We start from the raw sequence: 16,695 nt of genomic DNA, 5'->3' as shown, positions 1-16,695 counted from the left end.
TCAGATTTAATTCTTCATTGAATGCAATGGTGGCTTTGAAAATACGTGGACGGGGGTTCATAAGTACAACGCCTGCAGCCATTAAGACATAGAAGATTTCTTTTAAAAATCACTTGTGTGTATCATAAAAGTTGACATAGTAATGAATGACCAGCCCACAGATTATTGTATTGAATATGATTATGCGTAGTTTGACATGTTTCAATAATCTTACTTTTGCTCGCTTGGTTATAAATAACATTAAAGCCAAAGTACGTTCATCGTAAATATGACGTGCCATTCGAATGTCCTCTTTCGACATGAATGGCAAGAGGCATGAAAGTTAACTGCTTAGATTCGCTGTCTTTTGCTCCGAGAAGGTTTTACTAGTTTACTTTCACAGCTTACCGCTTGTTACACAGCAGAAAATATGGCACATACGCAAAAATTTCTGTTTTATTTGTAAGAGAGTCCTTATCCTCCTACCACAGGGGTGAGGGGTCTCAAACCATCATAAAATAAATTCATACCTCCATAAACCCTTACATGCCAAATTTGTTTCCATTTGCTTGATTAGCTCTCGAGTTATGAGGAAATTTGTGTTTCATTTGTATGGGAGCCCCACCTCTTAGAAGGGGAAGGGGTCTCAGTACACCATAGAAAAAAACCTACCTTCTAAAACCCCTGCATGCCTAATTTGGTTCCATTTGCTTGATTAGTTCTCGAGTTTTGAGAAAATTTGTGTTTAATTTGTATAGGAGCCCCCCCTCTTACGCCGTCCATAAAATTGCTTTCCCGCCCACTCCATAAAATTGCTGGCCATTTTATCTTTCCAACGACATATAAATTGTTCAGTTTCGTTCAGTAGTTTAGTAGTTATTAGCATTTGAAATCTTTCATTCCAACGTTACATTTCTATTTCCGTTTTCACAAAGTGCTACCCAGTCCCAGATAGTAAACAAAGACGTAGTCCTACGTCAATAATATTGGAGGTACTTTTAAAGGAATGGACAAACGCGAATTGTTTTCTTTGTGAAAAAATACGCAAGGAAACTCCGTCGAAAAAATCCGAAAAGTATGTGATGAAGTTTTCAAAGCATACAGTGTCGTAAAGAAGGACATGCCGGTGGAATCGAAAAAAAAAATTGTGCAATTGTAAGGGATACATGCCTTTTTCTTCAATAGGAATTATTTGAAGTATTAACAACGCACAACACAAGTTTTTAAGTACAATGAGAAATATTTCAACGCGCCATTACAAATTCCTGGAGAAAGTTTTGAAAATATTGCAATAATATCCAATGATTATGATGTCCCGACTACTTCATCGATTGATACCGCATCCTCATTAAACAAATCTCATCGAGATACAAAAATTATTTTATTTTATGCTGTGGACAACATGCAGCCCGATTTTTTTTGTATCGATAGGTCGTCCTAAAAACATTTGGCCGAATTGAGTGCTGAGAGAATGCGTAAAATCTCTTGTTATCAAGCCGTAGAAGTAAGCAGCTGTGAGCTTATTCTGCTAGAATCAGTCTGCAAGGCGGCAAAGCAAAATGGAAATACTTGTCTTTACAAAATATTAAAAAAAATATCGCAAATTCCAAAAACCTTGAAAACATTCTAGAATACCTCGAATTTATGTTAGTTTTCTTTCTAAAAAGATCAGAATGTTTTTAAATAAGAAAACATACGCGATAGATCTACACGCTTAACGGGAAACTAGCAGTCATTAACTTTTCGTCGCCCAATTTCAGAAGCAGTTTTTGGGCCCAAAAGCGGGATTCTGTTTACAAAAATGTAAATCCTGCGTTCTTTTTGCCAATCTGCACACCGAATATATCGAACAGAACAGAACACATGAACAGATTTTTTGTTTCAAACAAAAATACTGCTTTTGAAATTGGCAGAATCGATGGACACCTAATTACACCTTAAACAAAACTACGCAAGCGCAACACTTCGTTCCAAAAATGTAGAAATACTCTTTTTTTATAACGACTGTTTTTCATAACGGTAGTTTTTTTTACAATAGATGGAGGGGACGGTAGAAGAAAGTAATGAAACAAACGTGCTTATAGTGTTTACAGAGCGAAAAAACATGTAAAGGATGGCCCTTGAAGCAACGCTTACGGGTACATGGAACAAAACAAGCTATAATGGGAGTCAATTATAACAGAATTCGAACACAACTTTTTCCCGGGCCCTTCGGATCGTAGATATTGGTGAACCGTTGGACCACAGCGGGCTGAATGTGGAAAAATACTCACTTTTCAAATGCGTTTTCTCAGAACAGGAGAAGTGTGGAAAAATGTCATTACATGCATTTTGTAGATCCAGGTACGTACTTTTAGACCATTCATTCCGTTTTCGAAAATATGTGCCAACGGAAGTGTGAGCAGCTGTGGAAAACTATAATATTTTGAATCGAAAACTTCTCTATCTTCCTTTAGACAATAGATAGCAACTATCTAGAAGTTTTAAAAAATGCATCATTTTATGCTCTAAAAGTCATCTGAACATAGTTTTCAAATTGGTTTTCAACTAAAAAAATTAGAGCAAAAAACTGCTTCTTCAAGATTTACCCTGACTTAATCTAGAAAATTCGTTGTATAGCCATACCCAGATGAGATACAAATTTGATTTCTTCAGCAAAGTTTCTGCAAAATAAATTATTTACAACTCTGTAGTAGAAAGTATTGCTCTATATCGCAAGACAAAAAAGTTCAAAATTTTATAACGAGTAAAAGTGATCCACCCTAATGACTAATTATACCAAAAGATAGGTCTTTTTTTCTAAACAAAATCTTCTGAATACATGAAATATGTAGAGCCAATGGTTTTCGAGATATTGATTTTTGTCTGGAATTTTGGCTTTTTCGACCATAGTGCCTGGTGGCGGAGTTCTATCGTCGGGAGCGATATCGTCTCAATCTGGAACGGTTTTTATATGTGTCGTATATTTTCCACCTGACCGCATCAATGACAGCAGCGTAATTGACAAACATGCACTCTCCCTCGAATGGGTTGTCTCTCAAATGGAAGCTAATGACAGCATTGTCATTGTAGGCGATTTCAACCTCAGCACAGTTTCGTGGCCCAGCGATACGAATAATTTCCGCTTTCCTGATTTTGCGCATTCCTCGTTTCGTCCTGCTTCACTGTCCTTGCTTGATTCATATTCAACAGCCGGACTGAGACAGCTGAATGGGATTTTGAATGCAAATAACCGTTTGCCTGATCTGTGTTTCGTAAACGAAGAATTACGCATCTGTTTCACGACCAGGAGTTGTCAACACCAATTTTCGATCTGGACAGAATTTCCAAATGGAATATTTTAGTTCGTACATTAGCTTGCGTGCTGCGTTTTGTGACAAATCTCCGTAGAAAACAGCTAGGAAAACCAATTTTAAGCCTTCCTACGTTTCTAAAGGTACGGGGTGTAGTCCAAATATTAATTCCAAATATTAAAACACCATTGACCCACGAAGAATTTAAGGATACTGAGCGGCTATTGTGGAAAGTGGCACAAACGGAAGGGTTTGGAGCGGAAATTCGAATGCTTCAGCAGAGTTCAAAAAATTCTACGACGTTTAAAACGGAAAAAGACAGCGATCTATATAAACTATCACCAATAATAGATGAGAATGGTATTGTACGGCATGAAGGGAGAACGGAGCGGGCAGACTTTCTACCGTTTGAAATGCGCTTTCCGATTGTACTCCCAAGAAAGCATCCTATTACCGCAAAGCTCGTAGAGCATTACCATCAACAATTCGAATCGGTCGCAAATGAGTTGAGGCAGCGATTTTATATCCCATGTAGCTTAGCTTAGCTTAGCTTAGCTTAGACTGATTGCACATATCAATGGTTGCACTCAGTGATTGACCAGAACCAGTGAAATTGCACAATGAATCAAATGAATGTGGTTGGGATTTACCGATCATTCTCATTGTGCAAAATTCAGTGATTCGACATAGTAATGATCAATAACTGCGCCGGCCACGTCCTTGCAATCAGGTGGGAACGGGGAAGGAATGTTAGTGTAATCTTTGCTGTTCTAGGGACCGTGTTAACCTCTGCATCCCTACAAAGATTACAGGAAGGAGTTTTGCTAGTAAGGTTGGGTTTGTTGGATCAGGATTCACCTTGATAAGTGATGCGATCGTTGCTTTTTTTGTTTTTTATAAAATGTAGAATTTTAGGTATGTTTTTCGTCTATTCATTAGTCATTCGATCGTATTTAATTTTTTCATTTATTATAGTTTTTAGAATATATTTGTTCCAATGAAAAATTTGAATGAGTACTCACACTATTACTAAGTCTAAGCAGAGAGTTATATATTAGGTAAAAGTATTTATAGCAATTTAAACTCCAGACAGCCGGCTGTAGGGAGTGTTGCTCAATCGTGCATAACCGCGACAATGTCTCATCCCTGTAGATGGTGTATTTCATAGTATAGTACGAATAGTACGTTTAAACATAAATACTACTCACCGAAAGATGGTAGTGGGGTAAAATAAATCAATATTTCGCTTCATTCATAACTCTCGGTAACATGGATGAAACTGGCTACTTATTACAATTTTAAACTAGTAGGTAGTTATTATTATCTTTATCACGCGATATAAGAAATATATTGAAGGAAATTATATGCTTCTAATAGTTGATGCGGTGTGGCGGCAAAAACCGCATACGAAGTCTACAGATTAAAGTGAAAGCCTGATACCTAAGTGTACTCAGAACCGCACGACCACTCTGTACGTGTCGAAAAAGTTACCTATCGCGTCCCCAAACAGGCAAAATTCCATATATCTAGAGCTCTGAACAACATAAAAAACGAAACGACAGACAATACATAGTTTTCAGTTGACTGAGAAAATGTCAAATTATCCAAATTTGCTTAAAACACATTTGCACTAAACCTATTCACAGCTGAGAATTCACAGGTCTTCCAAACAACCATCAAAAGAATCTATTCAAAGCATCCAAAGCCAAGCCAACGTTAAACACTTTTATGAAATCTGCACAATGCCGATTTACCGTCCCGCAATATAATGCTCGACCTGGAAGCACAGTGAGCTCATGTAACTGCATTTACGAAACAAAAATCAGTCAATGGTGTTCAACGACATGCGCACGCGGATAGCAGACGAATAAAATCGAAAATGACAATATCCTCCCACGCTTCACACCATATCTACTTCGCCAAAAAAACGTGACACTATATAAGAGAAAGAGAGGTATTTTACAGTCGCAAGTGCAAATATGAGAAAGAGAGAGAGGTAACTAGTTCTAATAAGAATCTGTCTGTAGGATAAACGGTAATGGATCGGTGCGGTGCAGCACTTGCTTCGCGAGGGGGCTGCAGATGTATTGATATCGGAAAGCTTGTAATTAGTATGATTTCAATAACTGTTATCACTAAGAAAGAATTTAATGTTTGCATTTAAGTTAGTATGTTTAAAATAATTATATGAAATATGAAAATGGATACATGTTGGAGTGTTTAACTTGATGCATTTAGTGTTGAATTAATTTGTAACCCTGTATGAAATAATACTAATACTTATCCCTCGTTGCTTTGCTTCTTTCGTTAACATGGCAACTCGTTGACTCGATGACCGGCAAACATAAACCAAAAACTATATTACAGTTCAATAGGAATATATGGCATTCTTCATTCTCTATGATGAAATTGATCGCTATTCTTCATTTGGCACACTAGCAATCACTTCCACTCGCGTTGCAACACACCGAAAAACTTTCTAGAACATACGCGGTAACAAAACCTAACTGTTCGCCATGCAGTGTTTCCAGGAACTCTCAGCGATTTTATATCCCATGTATGAGAGCAGAAATTAAACAGGTAATGCGGAAATGTGTATGGTGTATAGTGTATAAATGTCGAATTAACGTTCCGAGAATGGCCTCGTTACCAATTCAACGTCTTACTCCAAACCTGCGACCATTCCGAACCGAACCGAAGAAAACCGGTGGGTTTCATTGTTCACCTGCCTAACAACTAGAGCAATACATTTAGAGGTGGCACACAGTCCTTCAACTCAGGCTTGCGTGATGGCTATTCGTCGTTTCATTTGTCGGCGTGGAATGCCGATCGAATTTTTCTCTGATAATGGGATGAATTTTGTCGGAGCTAGTAAAGAAGTAACTAAGAATATAAATGAAGGATGTAGCGAAACCTTTACGGACGCAAGGACTCGATGGAACTTCAATCCTCCTTCTGCACCACATATGGGAGGAGCATGGGAGAGGCTTGTTCGATCGGTTAAGGTAGCCATGGAAGTTTTGGGCAACGGCCGGCGTTTGACTGATGAAGTGCTGCTGACTACCTTGGCTGAGGCTGAGGACATGATTAATTCAAGACCACTCACATACATTCCGCAAGAATCGGCAGATACTCCTTTTAAAACCTTTTAAAACGGTAACGGTGGATGCTGAAATGCTGCGCAACAATTATAAGCGATCACAGGGGTTAGCGGATAAGCTTTGGTAACGCTGGCTAGTAGAGTATTTGCCAACGATCAATCAGAGACAGAAGTGACTTACCGAATCAGAGCCAATTGTTGAGGATGAGTTGGTTTTCATTACAGATGCAGACAACCGTAGATGCCGGATACGTGGACTAGTTCAAGAAGTGATCAAAAGGTTAGATGGAAGAGTAAGACAGGCGATGGTGCGTACGGCTAATGGACTATTTCGTCGGCCGGTGACAAAGTTAGCGGTGCCAGAAATAAGATGTGTGAACTCTAGCTTATAGTGGCTTGCGCAAGAGTTACAGGGGGGAGCTGTTGGGGCACCGTGTACTAAACTCAGTGCAGTACACCTGCCGTATAGCTCATTGGTAAGCAAACGTCACCACAATCACAGGATAGAATAACCACACCCTGCATAAGACAAATCTTTGTTCGCATATGAAATCAAAACAAACTTAGTTCGAAAAGGTGATTAATTGAAAATTAAAATCGTTTGATAAAATAGTTAATAGTCAAATAGTAAATAAAATAAGTAGTGAATTGCAGTGAATTAGCTCTGCCTTGATTGGAAAGTGCTAGATAGCAGATTATTATACGTTGCAGAAGTAGAGTGAGTAACAGGTGATGTGTATTGCGCAATAGTAAACAAATTAATTTTAAAAACCGCCACCGCAGCCTGTAAGGAGCCGGAAGTTTCTAAGCTAATAAGGAGACAACTTGGAGTTAACCGTTCTTGAAGTTGTAAGTAGAACTCAGAGACAGCTAATTGATTGATCATAACAAATAAACGTATAACAGAAGGTTTAACATTAGCAGGTGAAATAAAATTATACGTCGTGTTCGATAGAAGATTTATCGTGAAAAACTACTCAGTCAGAAAGTTATTATATGAAAATCTATCTGCAATTTAGCTGCAAAATAAAAGGCTGCTCTAAAAATAAAGTTCGCTCACGGTCCGAACAGTTGTTCTATTCTGCAAGCCCCAACACCACTCGCCAAGCATTGCAGGCATCATCCACCTCTATTGTTGACACTGGATTTGAAACCCGAATATCGTTTCTTAGACCATGCTGAAACCGTCTATTACGACTTTCACAGAGCAAACTTCGAGGCGATGAACAGTTTTTTGGCTAACTTGGACTGGAATTCGTTACTCGCTAGTCACGACGTGACTCAAATAGTAATCAAAATTTTAACTTTTTTTCCACGTCTACTGATTTCATACAAGGAGTTCTATAGTTTAATCTTTGATGTTATACCTCAACGGATAAAAAACATTCTAACAGACACGATGACATTGAATTAGCACATGATTGTATGCTATTAACAATGTTAACGAGTATTGCATGCTGAATTGTTCGACAAAAGTCAGAAGAGTAGTTCAAAATATTCAACCTAACGATTGAGAGGGTCCCTACGTTCGGTCAATAAATGGCCAGCTCTGACTTTGAGCATTCTAGTAGGATTGGTATCATTGCAGTAAAATGACTGAACTTTACAGTACACAGTCCGAGCATTCCAGTGATTTTCTGAACAGCATGGACACCGGCTGCCAGCGGATTCTCGATTTTAAGAATGGCAAGTACACTATTACTAAGTGATAAAGAAAACTGTGGAACTAATGATGGTAGTAAAAATTAGTTTACTAAATTTTATGTTCGAACAGGTTAAAAACAACCCAATTAACACAAAAGTAAGTAAAGTCTAGGTGCCATATTTCATTTTCGAAAGTTGACCTTCTGTTCTTATTCGAAAGACTTCAATCAGCTATTAAGAATACAGGACAATAACGGGGCTGACGCAACGATCCCATTAACTTTAACAGTCGAAATTCGAACATTTGACGACTGGTTAGTTAGATCAAGCTCAGCACTAAAGCTTTCTGAAGCAGGTGAGCAGACTTTTCATAGCAGTTATAAAATTTGAGCTATAACCTTTTTCTCGAAATCAGCATTTAACACGCAACTTCAGGGAAACAGCACAATTTTACTCAATAATTTTGCACATACTTACATAGACAGGCAACGACAATGAGTCCAATAAGTAGAATCACGATCACCACGATCAGTACGATGAAGATGGTTTTGTGGTAGTAACGCCGGCGAAATCTGTATTCCAAACCATTGAATAGGAAAATAAAATGGAAAAAATCAATAATTGATGATAAATAACTATTATTTACGAAAGTCTTATAAACTTCAACATCACAAACTATTAGTCAAACAATAGAATGCAATATCAAACAATGACAAGCATAAAGAACTACTATCCTGTCTTCACCTAGAAAGAGGAGAAAAACGGCTACAAACGAAATACAGACAGAAATACAGCTAATAAACGATTTCGCTTTTGTTCGATACCGGCTTCTTTTCCAGTGAAAATGTGGACCAACAAAGCGAACGTTTTCCAACTGCACTCAACGACTCATCATTACCTTGATTGCACCCCCACCAGGTAGGGATTCCGGCCAGTGGCAGTGGTGTTAATACCGTTTCCGGCATCCGATTGCGTGTTGGTGCTGTTGGTGAGTGGTCGGCCACCGCCGCTGTTGCTGTGATTTGCATTGTTTATCTTGCTGGACAGTTGGCCTGTGGGGTGGATGATGTGGGGTCGCGTCGGTGGGGGAGAGCCGGAAACCATCATCGATCGGAACGGAAATGCGTTGAGTGTCCGCGTGGACGGAGCGTGAAAAGGAAAATATACGTACAATGGTATTAAGGTGCAGTGAGACAGGGGTTGAACATTGCGACGGTGGCGGCGGTGCCAAATTGAATGTGTTTAACTATTATCGAGTCGGGGAAGTTATAACTGTCAGGTTTATTGATGATTAGTATATTAGTGTGTAGATTTTTCTGGGAAAACTGGAAGGGCCAGGGGTCTGTATTTGAACATTGATTTGGCAGCGGACGTGGGAATGTGTCATTTGATGTGTGGTTTAATTTGTTGGTTTCATAAGTAAATAATTACGTTATGGGCTTAGCTCCAGACCGATTGATATTGATGATAGTGAGTACATTTTTATGTCAACTTTGTTTAACTAGATTATCGAAAATAATAATTTAATAATACCAATGTAAATCAAATTGATATCACCTGCAGAGACATGTCTTTTACATATTCATGAAAGTAATCACTTGGTTGTTGATTCAAATTGATAACAGACTTGTAAAAATAAAAGTTTGTTATCACTTTCAACCGAAGCGAAAGCGACCGAAAGAAGGTCACTGGTTCGTCGGAATTTTAATTTGAGCGAGCTTTTCCGCTGGAATAACAGTTTTTATACCAATATTATCGAATCAACAGATGGCTCGTTCGATAGCAAACAGGGTTGGTATCCGTTTATGTTGCTATTCCGAGAATTTAATCAACAAGACGAGTAAAATGAAATTTCGGTAAATGGCTAGTTGAAATTAAAATTTATCAATTTTAATGCAAAAACTAAGAGCTCACAATCATAAGCCCCATTTGAAACATCAAAAGCCAGATATTTAAAATCCAAGTCCATCCACCCATCCATCCATCCATCGATGTTTAAAATCCTGTACCTAATAAAAATTTAAAAATCAGAAATAAGAAATAAACAAAAATCTGAAATCAGAAGTACCGTGCTGCATCACTATCCGGACACTTAAGCAGGTCATATTTTTAATATGCTTCGTAAAAAATAATTTCGCGACATAACGATAAATGCTTTGTACTATAATCAAATATAAACCTTAAACTTACGATAACACATCAATTTTTCAATAAAAACTCAATAAAATACATTAAAACAAAAAGGTTTGTCTTGTTCATAAACCCGGACACCTCACATCTCAATGAATCAAAATCCGGACACTTTTGAATCGTTTTCCGGACAGGCAATATTTTGGCTAAGAAATTAATGCCTATAGGCAAACAACTTGTCAATTGCAATAAGAACTACTAAATAATCATTCTTCTGAACATTTTCACCTTTAATTCCACTTTTGTGTCATTAAAGGTACGATTTTGGTCAAGTACGACACTGAAGAAATTACCTACCTAGTCAGAGAACAAAAGTGATTAGGTACTTCTACATTGTGATTAGGTACTTCTACATTAAACGTTTTAAAGTATTAAAGGTATGTATTTCGTAAGAAAAAAGATGTATTTTGTAAGGAACAGATCAGTAAGAAGTTATTTCATTTATTAGGATTTATTATTTTTCATAATCATAGATGGTTTGATTATAATCTCAGGTTGCTAAAATCGTCTGATGCGCTCACGGTCGGGAGATGTGTTTTTAAACTCTTTTGACTTCCCAATACATTTTGTTTGTTTCTGTCTTGATAGCGTTATTCTACAGCTATTATTGAAAATTACCAAATACATACAAAATATTGATAATATCGGTACAAACGAGAACATAATAACATCAGCATACTGCAACTACAAGCCAGACGAAAACCGGCAAGGGATTTCCGGTTTTTTTTTTTTTTTTTGTAGATTAGTGCTAGCTCAAGTGGAGAAGAGAGAACTATGGCGAGGACAGGAAGGATGAGAGGACTACAAAACGGGAAATTACTTAACGGGTTGTAGGTAAAACTCAAACATGAAGGTATGACATAGAACTTTTACCAGAATATTATTATAACCTTACTATATATCATATTATAATTGCTATGATTGTTATCATTGTCATGAACAGCATAATTGTGGAAGGCTGGATGATGGAGTGGATTGCCAACCGGAGTCCTTAAGGTCTGAAACAGTTATGCCAAGTTCTTCTTCTCACAAACAAGCCATCACGTGGGTTAAAGCTGGTGCAGCGAAATTGATTATTACATGGAAGGATCCTAATGTTGGAAGGAAAATCTTAAAACCCCGGAATGCGCACAAGTGTCTCTGCTTGTGGGTCCGCCAAACCCCTTTTGGTCCTTCTATAACAGCGTTAGTGTGATATTCATTTGATAATCAAATTTGGATCTACTGTAAGTCTACCCACATACACTGGCAAGTCCTTGAAATGATGGTGGATTTCCCTCTTACTACTGATAGCGTTATTCTACAGCTACCTTGCATCAATATTTGTGACCAGATACTCTGCTTCTGCATTTGCAATAATGTAATCCAACACGATTTTCTCATCGTCATTTAAAAGCGCATCCTGAATGTTCGTTCGACCACCAGCATACCTCGAATTCACCTTATCTTCATGCGTAATTTTTAGAATTCCTAATATTTTTATGGTTCCACGAATCGAGACCCTTCCTCGTATCACAGCTTCTGCCTGGTTAAACGTATCCTCTTGCATTTCCTAAGAAAAACATCAATAGTGAAGTATGTCCGGATTTAAAAACATGATTTTAAATCCAGACAGCGTAAATATTTATTAAAATACACTTTATTCCAACACTTTAATGAATGACACTGTCACAATTAATTAAAACTAACCTTCTTTGTTGATGCTAAGCCTAAAAAGTTGGTTTCTTCGTAATAATCTGTCCCCAAAACCTTAAAGTTTGAAAGCACTACTTTTTAGTACTCTGAAAAAACTCGCAGAAAACAGACACTGTTTGACACCAATATTATGTTTGGATTTATTTAAGTTATTTCGCGCAGCCTACTGAACCACCCATTATGTTTAAACGATCTTAGATATATTTGCTAAATAATTAGAAATTAGAAATCGAAACCTAAAATCAGGTTATAATCCAAACTCAGAAATCAAGAATTGAAACATCATGAAATCAAAATTGAAAAAAAGAAATCAAGATCAAAAAGTTAAAAAGGCTAATACGTAAAAAGCACCTCCACGGCATCGCAATCTTGGTCTGCAGAGTTTGACAGTACCCCCATTAAGTTGGACCCCTCAGTATTGTACCCCAAACAACAATGGCCGTCGCATTGATTTTCTATGAAGTGATTTCCCGCCAAGTATTTTTGACGCTTCCGATTCAGTCACAGAAAAATGGCGACGTGCCGGGGGGTCGGTAAAAAGTCAAAAAGTCGAATAGCCGAATAGTCAAAAAATTGAAAAATAGAAAATTTCGAAAACAGACACTGAGGAAGCCTGCAAGTCGTAGGCGAAATACGTATCTGTCGTGAATAAAATACACATAGTAGAAATAAATTGGATAAGTTTTCTTATTTTTTATTTTTAGATTTAAAAAGCCAAATGGTCAAAAGTTCAAAAAATTGCAAAGACACAAAAGTCGTAAAGACGAATAGTTTAATGGAGGAAAATTAGAAAAGTTAGTTAATCGCAAAACCAGAAAATTCCAGTCGAAAAGTCAACTAATGGAATAGTCGTAACGTTGGAAAGTCAAAAAGTCGAAAAGTAGAAAACTCAGAAAGTTAAAAAGTCGAGAAACTAAGAAGTCTAAAATTTAAAAAACTGGAAGGCCGAAAAGTCAAAAATAGAAAAGTTTCGAAGTAAGAAAGTTTAGAAGTCTAAAATGAATCACAAAGTCAAATAATCGGAAAGTCGAAAAGTCAAAAGGCCGAAGAGCCGATAAATTGTATAAACAGATGTAAAGTCAAAAGGTCAGTCGAAAAGGCAACAAAAATCAAAAAAAAACTTCGAAAAGAACAAAGCTCGATAGGTTTAAATGTCTAAAATTCTAAATCTAAATGTCTAAATGTTTAAAATTCGGAGGTTCGTAAAACCAAAAAGTCTAAAGTTCACAAAGGCGAAATTCTAAAAGTCAAAAAGGCGCAAAGTCTAATTAAAAGGGCGAAAATTTGAAACATCGGAAAAACGGAAACGTTGCGGAAACGCTTGAGCCGAAAAGACAAATAGTGTTAAAAACTCAAAGTTAAAAAGTGGATAAGTGATGGAAAATTGAATAGTCGAAATAAGAGAAAGTCGAAAATTCAAATGGTCGAAAGAATCTGAAAGCTCGAAAGGTCTGAAAATGGGAAGGTCAAAAGTCAAAATTTAGTTGGAAAATAGTGAAGCCAAAAATACAAAAGATACCGAAAAGTTAGTAAATCGAAAGGTCAGAGTAACAAAATTAAACGTAGTCGGAAAATCAAAAAACTGAACAGTTAATGATGATGATGATGGTAGAGAAACACAGAAGTATAAAATTCAAAAAGCCTGAAGGTCAAAAACTTAAGCCCCTAACCTAACCTAATAACTTTAACAATCGAAAAAAAACGAAAAGTCAGAGAGCCGAAAAATTGAATCGAAACGAAAATTTGAGAGGTCGAAAGGCCAAAAAATCGAAAAGTTGCAACCACGCAAAAATCGAAAAAATGAATAGTCGTAAAGTCGAAAAGTTGAAAAATCCAAATATTTAGTGGCCGAAAAATCTGCCTAAAAGACACAAAGCCAGTCGAAAATCAAATGGCTGAAAAGACGAAAGTTTGAGAAATCCAAAATTTGAAAGCTCGAACGGCTAAAAAAGTAAAAACGTCAAATAATCAAAAAGGTATAAAGTCAATTAGGCGAGTAGTCGAAATCTCAAACAGTCGAAAAATAGATAGGTCAGAAAGTTAAAATAGATTAGAAAGTCGCCACAATAGATCAGATTAATGGTTGCGGTGGTAAGTGCTTAACACGAAGAAAAGAGTTAAAAATTCGAGTAATAGGGAAGTTAAAAAGTTGAAAATCAGAAGGTCGAAAAGCAAAAAAGCCGTAAGTTAAACAATCGAAAAGATAGAAAGTTGGAAAATCAAAAAGTTGAAAAGTCAAGAAGTAGAAAAGTCAGAAAATTGAAAAATCCAAAAGTCGAAAATATGAATGCTCGTGAAGTTGATAAGTTAATAAATTAAAAAGTTGAAATGTGAAAAGTGAAAAAGTCAGTCGAAAGTAAAAAATTAATAGAATTGATATCAGAAAAGGAGAAAATTGCAGAATCGGAAAGTGAAAAAAATTAAATATTCGAAATATCAAAGAGTTAATCAAAAGTCGAAGAATCAATGAATCGAAGAATCGAAATTTAAAAGACGGAAAGTAGAACAATCGAAAAGTTAATTGACTAAAAAGGTGGGAAGTCGAGAAACAGAGAGGTGTGAAGCTCAAAAAGTCGTAAGGTCGACAAGTCAAACAATAGAAAATCTAGAAATCCGGAAGTCAATAAATCGCGAAGTTTGCACAATCGGAAAACCGAAAGGTCAGAAAGCCAGGAAGCTGCAGTTGAAAAATCGAAAATTTGATAGCTCAAAAGTTAAAATGTCGAAAACTCAAAGAGCCAGTCGAACGTCAAAAACTTATTCGAAAAGTCGACAACGAAATCGAAAATTTATTACAAATTCGAAAGTTTCAAAAAAAAATCAAAGACTGCTTTTTTGTCTGGAATGTTGAAAGGTCAAAACCATTAAAAAAAAGTCAAAAAATGAAAAAGTGAAAAACTTTTAAAAAGTTTATAAAGTCAAAAAGTATAATCGAATAGCCAAAAAGTTGAATAATGGAATAGTCAAAAAGTCGAAAAATCTCGAAAAGTCGCAAAGACGCAAAAATTAAAAATACGAATAGTCGAATGGTCGAAAAGTTGAACCGGAAAGTTTCCACGTTGATAAGTCGAAAAAATGAAAAGTTGAAAATCAAAAGTCAACGAGTTGACAAATAGAAAAATGGATAAATCGAATAGATAGATGCGAATGTTTAAAACATCGGAAGGTCAAAAAGCCGTAGTCAGAGATATGAGTCATGACCAGGGCGTCATTGTCGAAGCAAATAAATGACACTGACTTTCTCTTACCTTCGCTTCATAGATGAAGTGACTTGCTTCATTTGTTGAACAGAACGTTTCAAGCAAGCGTCAGTTGAAGTTGGTGGCTGTTTGACGACGGCTGAAAGTCAGGCACGATTTGTCACATTGACTAGGTTAATTTTAATATGCGTTGCATTGTAGGAAACGTTACTCAAATTCAATTCATTTGCATTCAAAGTTGCTGGTCTTTTTCTGAATATTTGATAGAAAAGTACAAATGAAAAGTTGAAACCGATAGTCATGATGAAGTGAAACCCGTTTCGCTGACGCTGACTGAAGCCAGTTGGAAACTGAAGTGGTGCTGCTTCTGTTGAAACCGAAGTTTCACTGCTTCATTGTTGAGTGACGCTATGCAATTGAAGGTGAAGGTGAAGGCCCTGCCCAAGCAACAATGTAAGTTTTAATGTACGCTTATGGCGGTCTTCATGACTAATTTTGGTCTTAAATGCCATCATAAGAGTGCTATAAAACCTTAAATGTTACATGGGTGGTCATGACTCATGAGAAAACAAATAGCCAAAAAGTCGAAAAATTAATAAGCCGAGAAATTGTTGATGTTCAGTTTATTATAGAATGGTTTAACCGACGGGTCAGCAAACCTGAAGTTGAAATCTCAAGCAGTCGAAAAGCAGATAAATCAGAAAGTTAAAACACCGAGAAATAGAGAAGTATAAAATTAAAAAAATCCGGAGTGTCGAAAAGTCAAAGATGCATAAAGGTAAGGTAAACGAAGACAGAAAGTTGCAAAATTAGATAGTCGAAGAGTGAAAATTGGAAAATCCAAAAGTCGAAATGGCGATAACACGAAAACTTTAAAAATTAAAAATTTGAAAGTTCTGACGGCTGAAAAGAAAAGAAACAGAGAAGTCAAAAAATCAAAAAAGTTGAAATATTAACAATTTGCGAAATCAAAAAGTAATAGAGTAAAATGTTGAATTTTCAGGTCAAAAACAAATTGAAAAATCGAAAATGTGAAAAAAGTTCAAAAGATTGAAGAGTCGAAAGAAAATGCAATAACGTGAACAGACAGAAACACAAAAAATCAAAAATTTAATAGTTCAAAAAGACAAAATTTCAAAATCATAGACTACAAATGTCGACAAGTCAATAGGTCGAGAAATTAAAAACTCAAACAATCGAAAATTTGAAGTGTAAAGTTGAAAAGTTTAAGATATTAAAATTCGGAAAGTCAGTCGAATGTTTAAAAGATAGTAGAAAAATCAAAAAGTCGCAAAGAGCAAAAGTTGAAAATTCGAAAATTCTAAAGGTCGAAAACCACAAATCGATAAGCAGAAAAGTCGAAAACTAGAAAGGTCACATAGTAGAAAAGTCAAAAAATAGAATAGCTGAAAACTCGCAAAAATGAAAAGCCGAAAAAATAAGAGTGTGAATATCGAAAAGTCAAAAAGTCAGCAAAATGAGAAATCCTAAAGTCGAAAAATTGCAAAGTTGAAAAGGCAAATACGAGTTGATAGACAAAAAGCCGGATAAAACGTCAAAGAGACGGAATGTCAACATTTCATTTATTTCAAAT

At 36.4% G+C, this 16,695-nt stretch overlaps 1 protein-coding gene across 1 annotated transcript in view; it reads right to left on the bottom strand.

Annotated features, from left to right (window-relative positions):
- Positions 1 to 16,695, bottom strand: part of LOC128739484 (endothelin-converting enzyme homolog) — a 78,072-nt gene that overhangs the window by 10,727 nt on the left and 50,650 nt on the right. The window contains exons 2-4 of the mRNA XM_053834978.1: positions 11,517 to 11,758; positions 8,915 to 9,031; positions 8,494 to 8,588 (exon numbers count right to left, since the gene is read on the bottom strand). Coding sequence (XP_053690953.1) covers positions 8,494 to 8,588; positions 8,915 to 9,031; positions 11,517 to 11,758 — 454 coding nt within the window. The remainder of the gene's footprint in view (positions 1 to 8,493; positions 8,589 to 8,914; positions 9,032 to 11,516; positions 11,759 to 16,695) is intronic.

The sequence above is a fragment of the Sabethes cyaneus genome, chromosome 3, assembly GCF_943734655.1.
Source record: "Sabethes cyaneus chromosome 3, idSabCyanKW18_F2, whole genome shotgun sequence".
Classification (NCBI taxonomy): Eukaryota; Metazoa; Arthropoda; class Insecta; order Diptera; family Culicidae; genus Sabethes; species Sabethes cyaneus.
The sequence above is the reverse complement of the archived record's forward strand: the minus strand, read 5'-3'. Positions and strand labels throughout refer to the sequence as shown.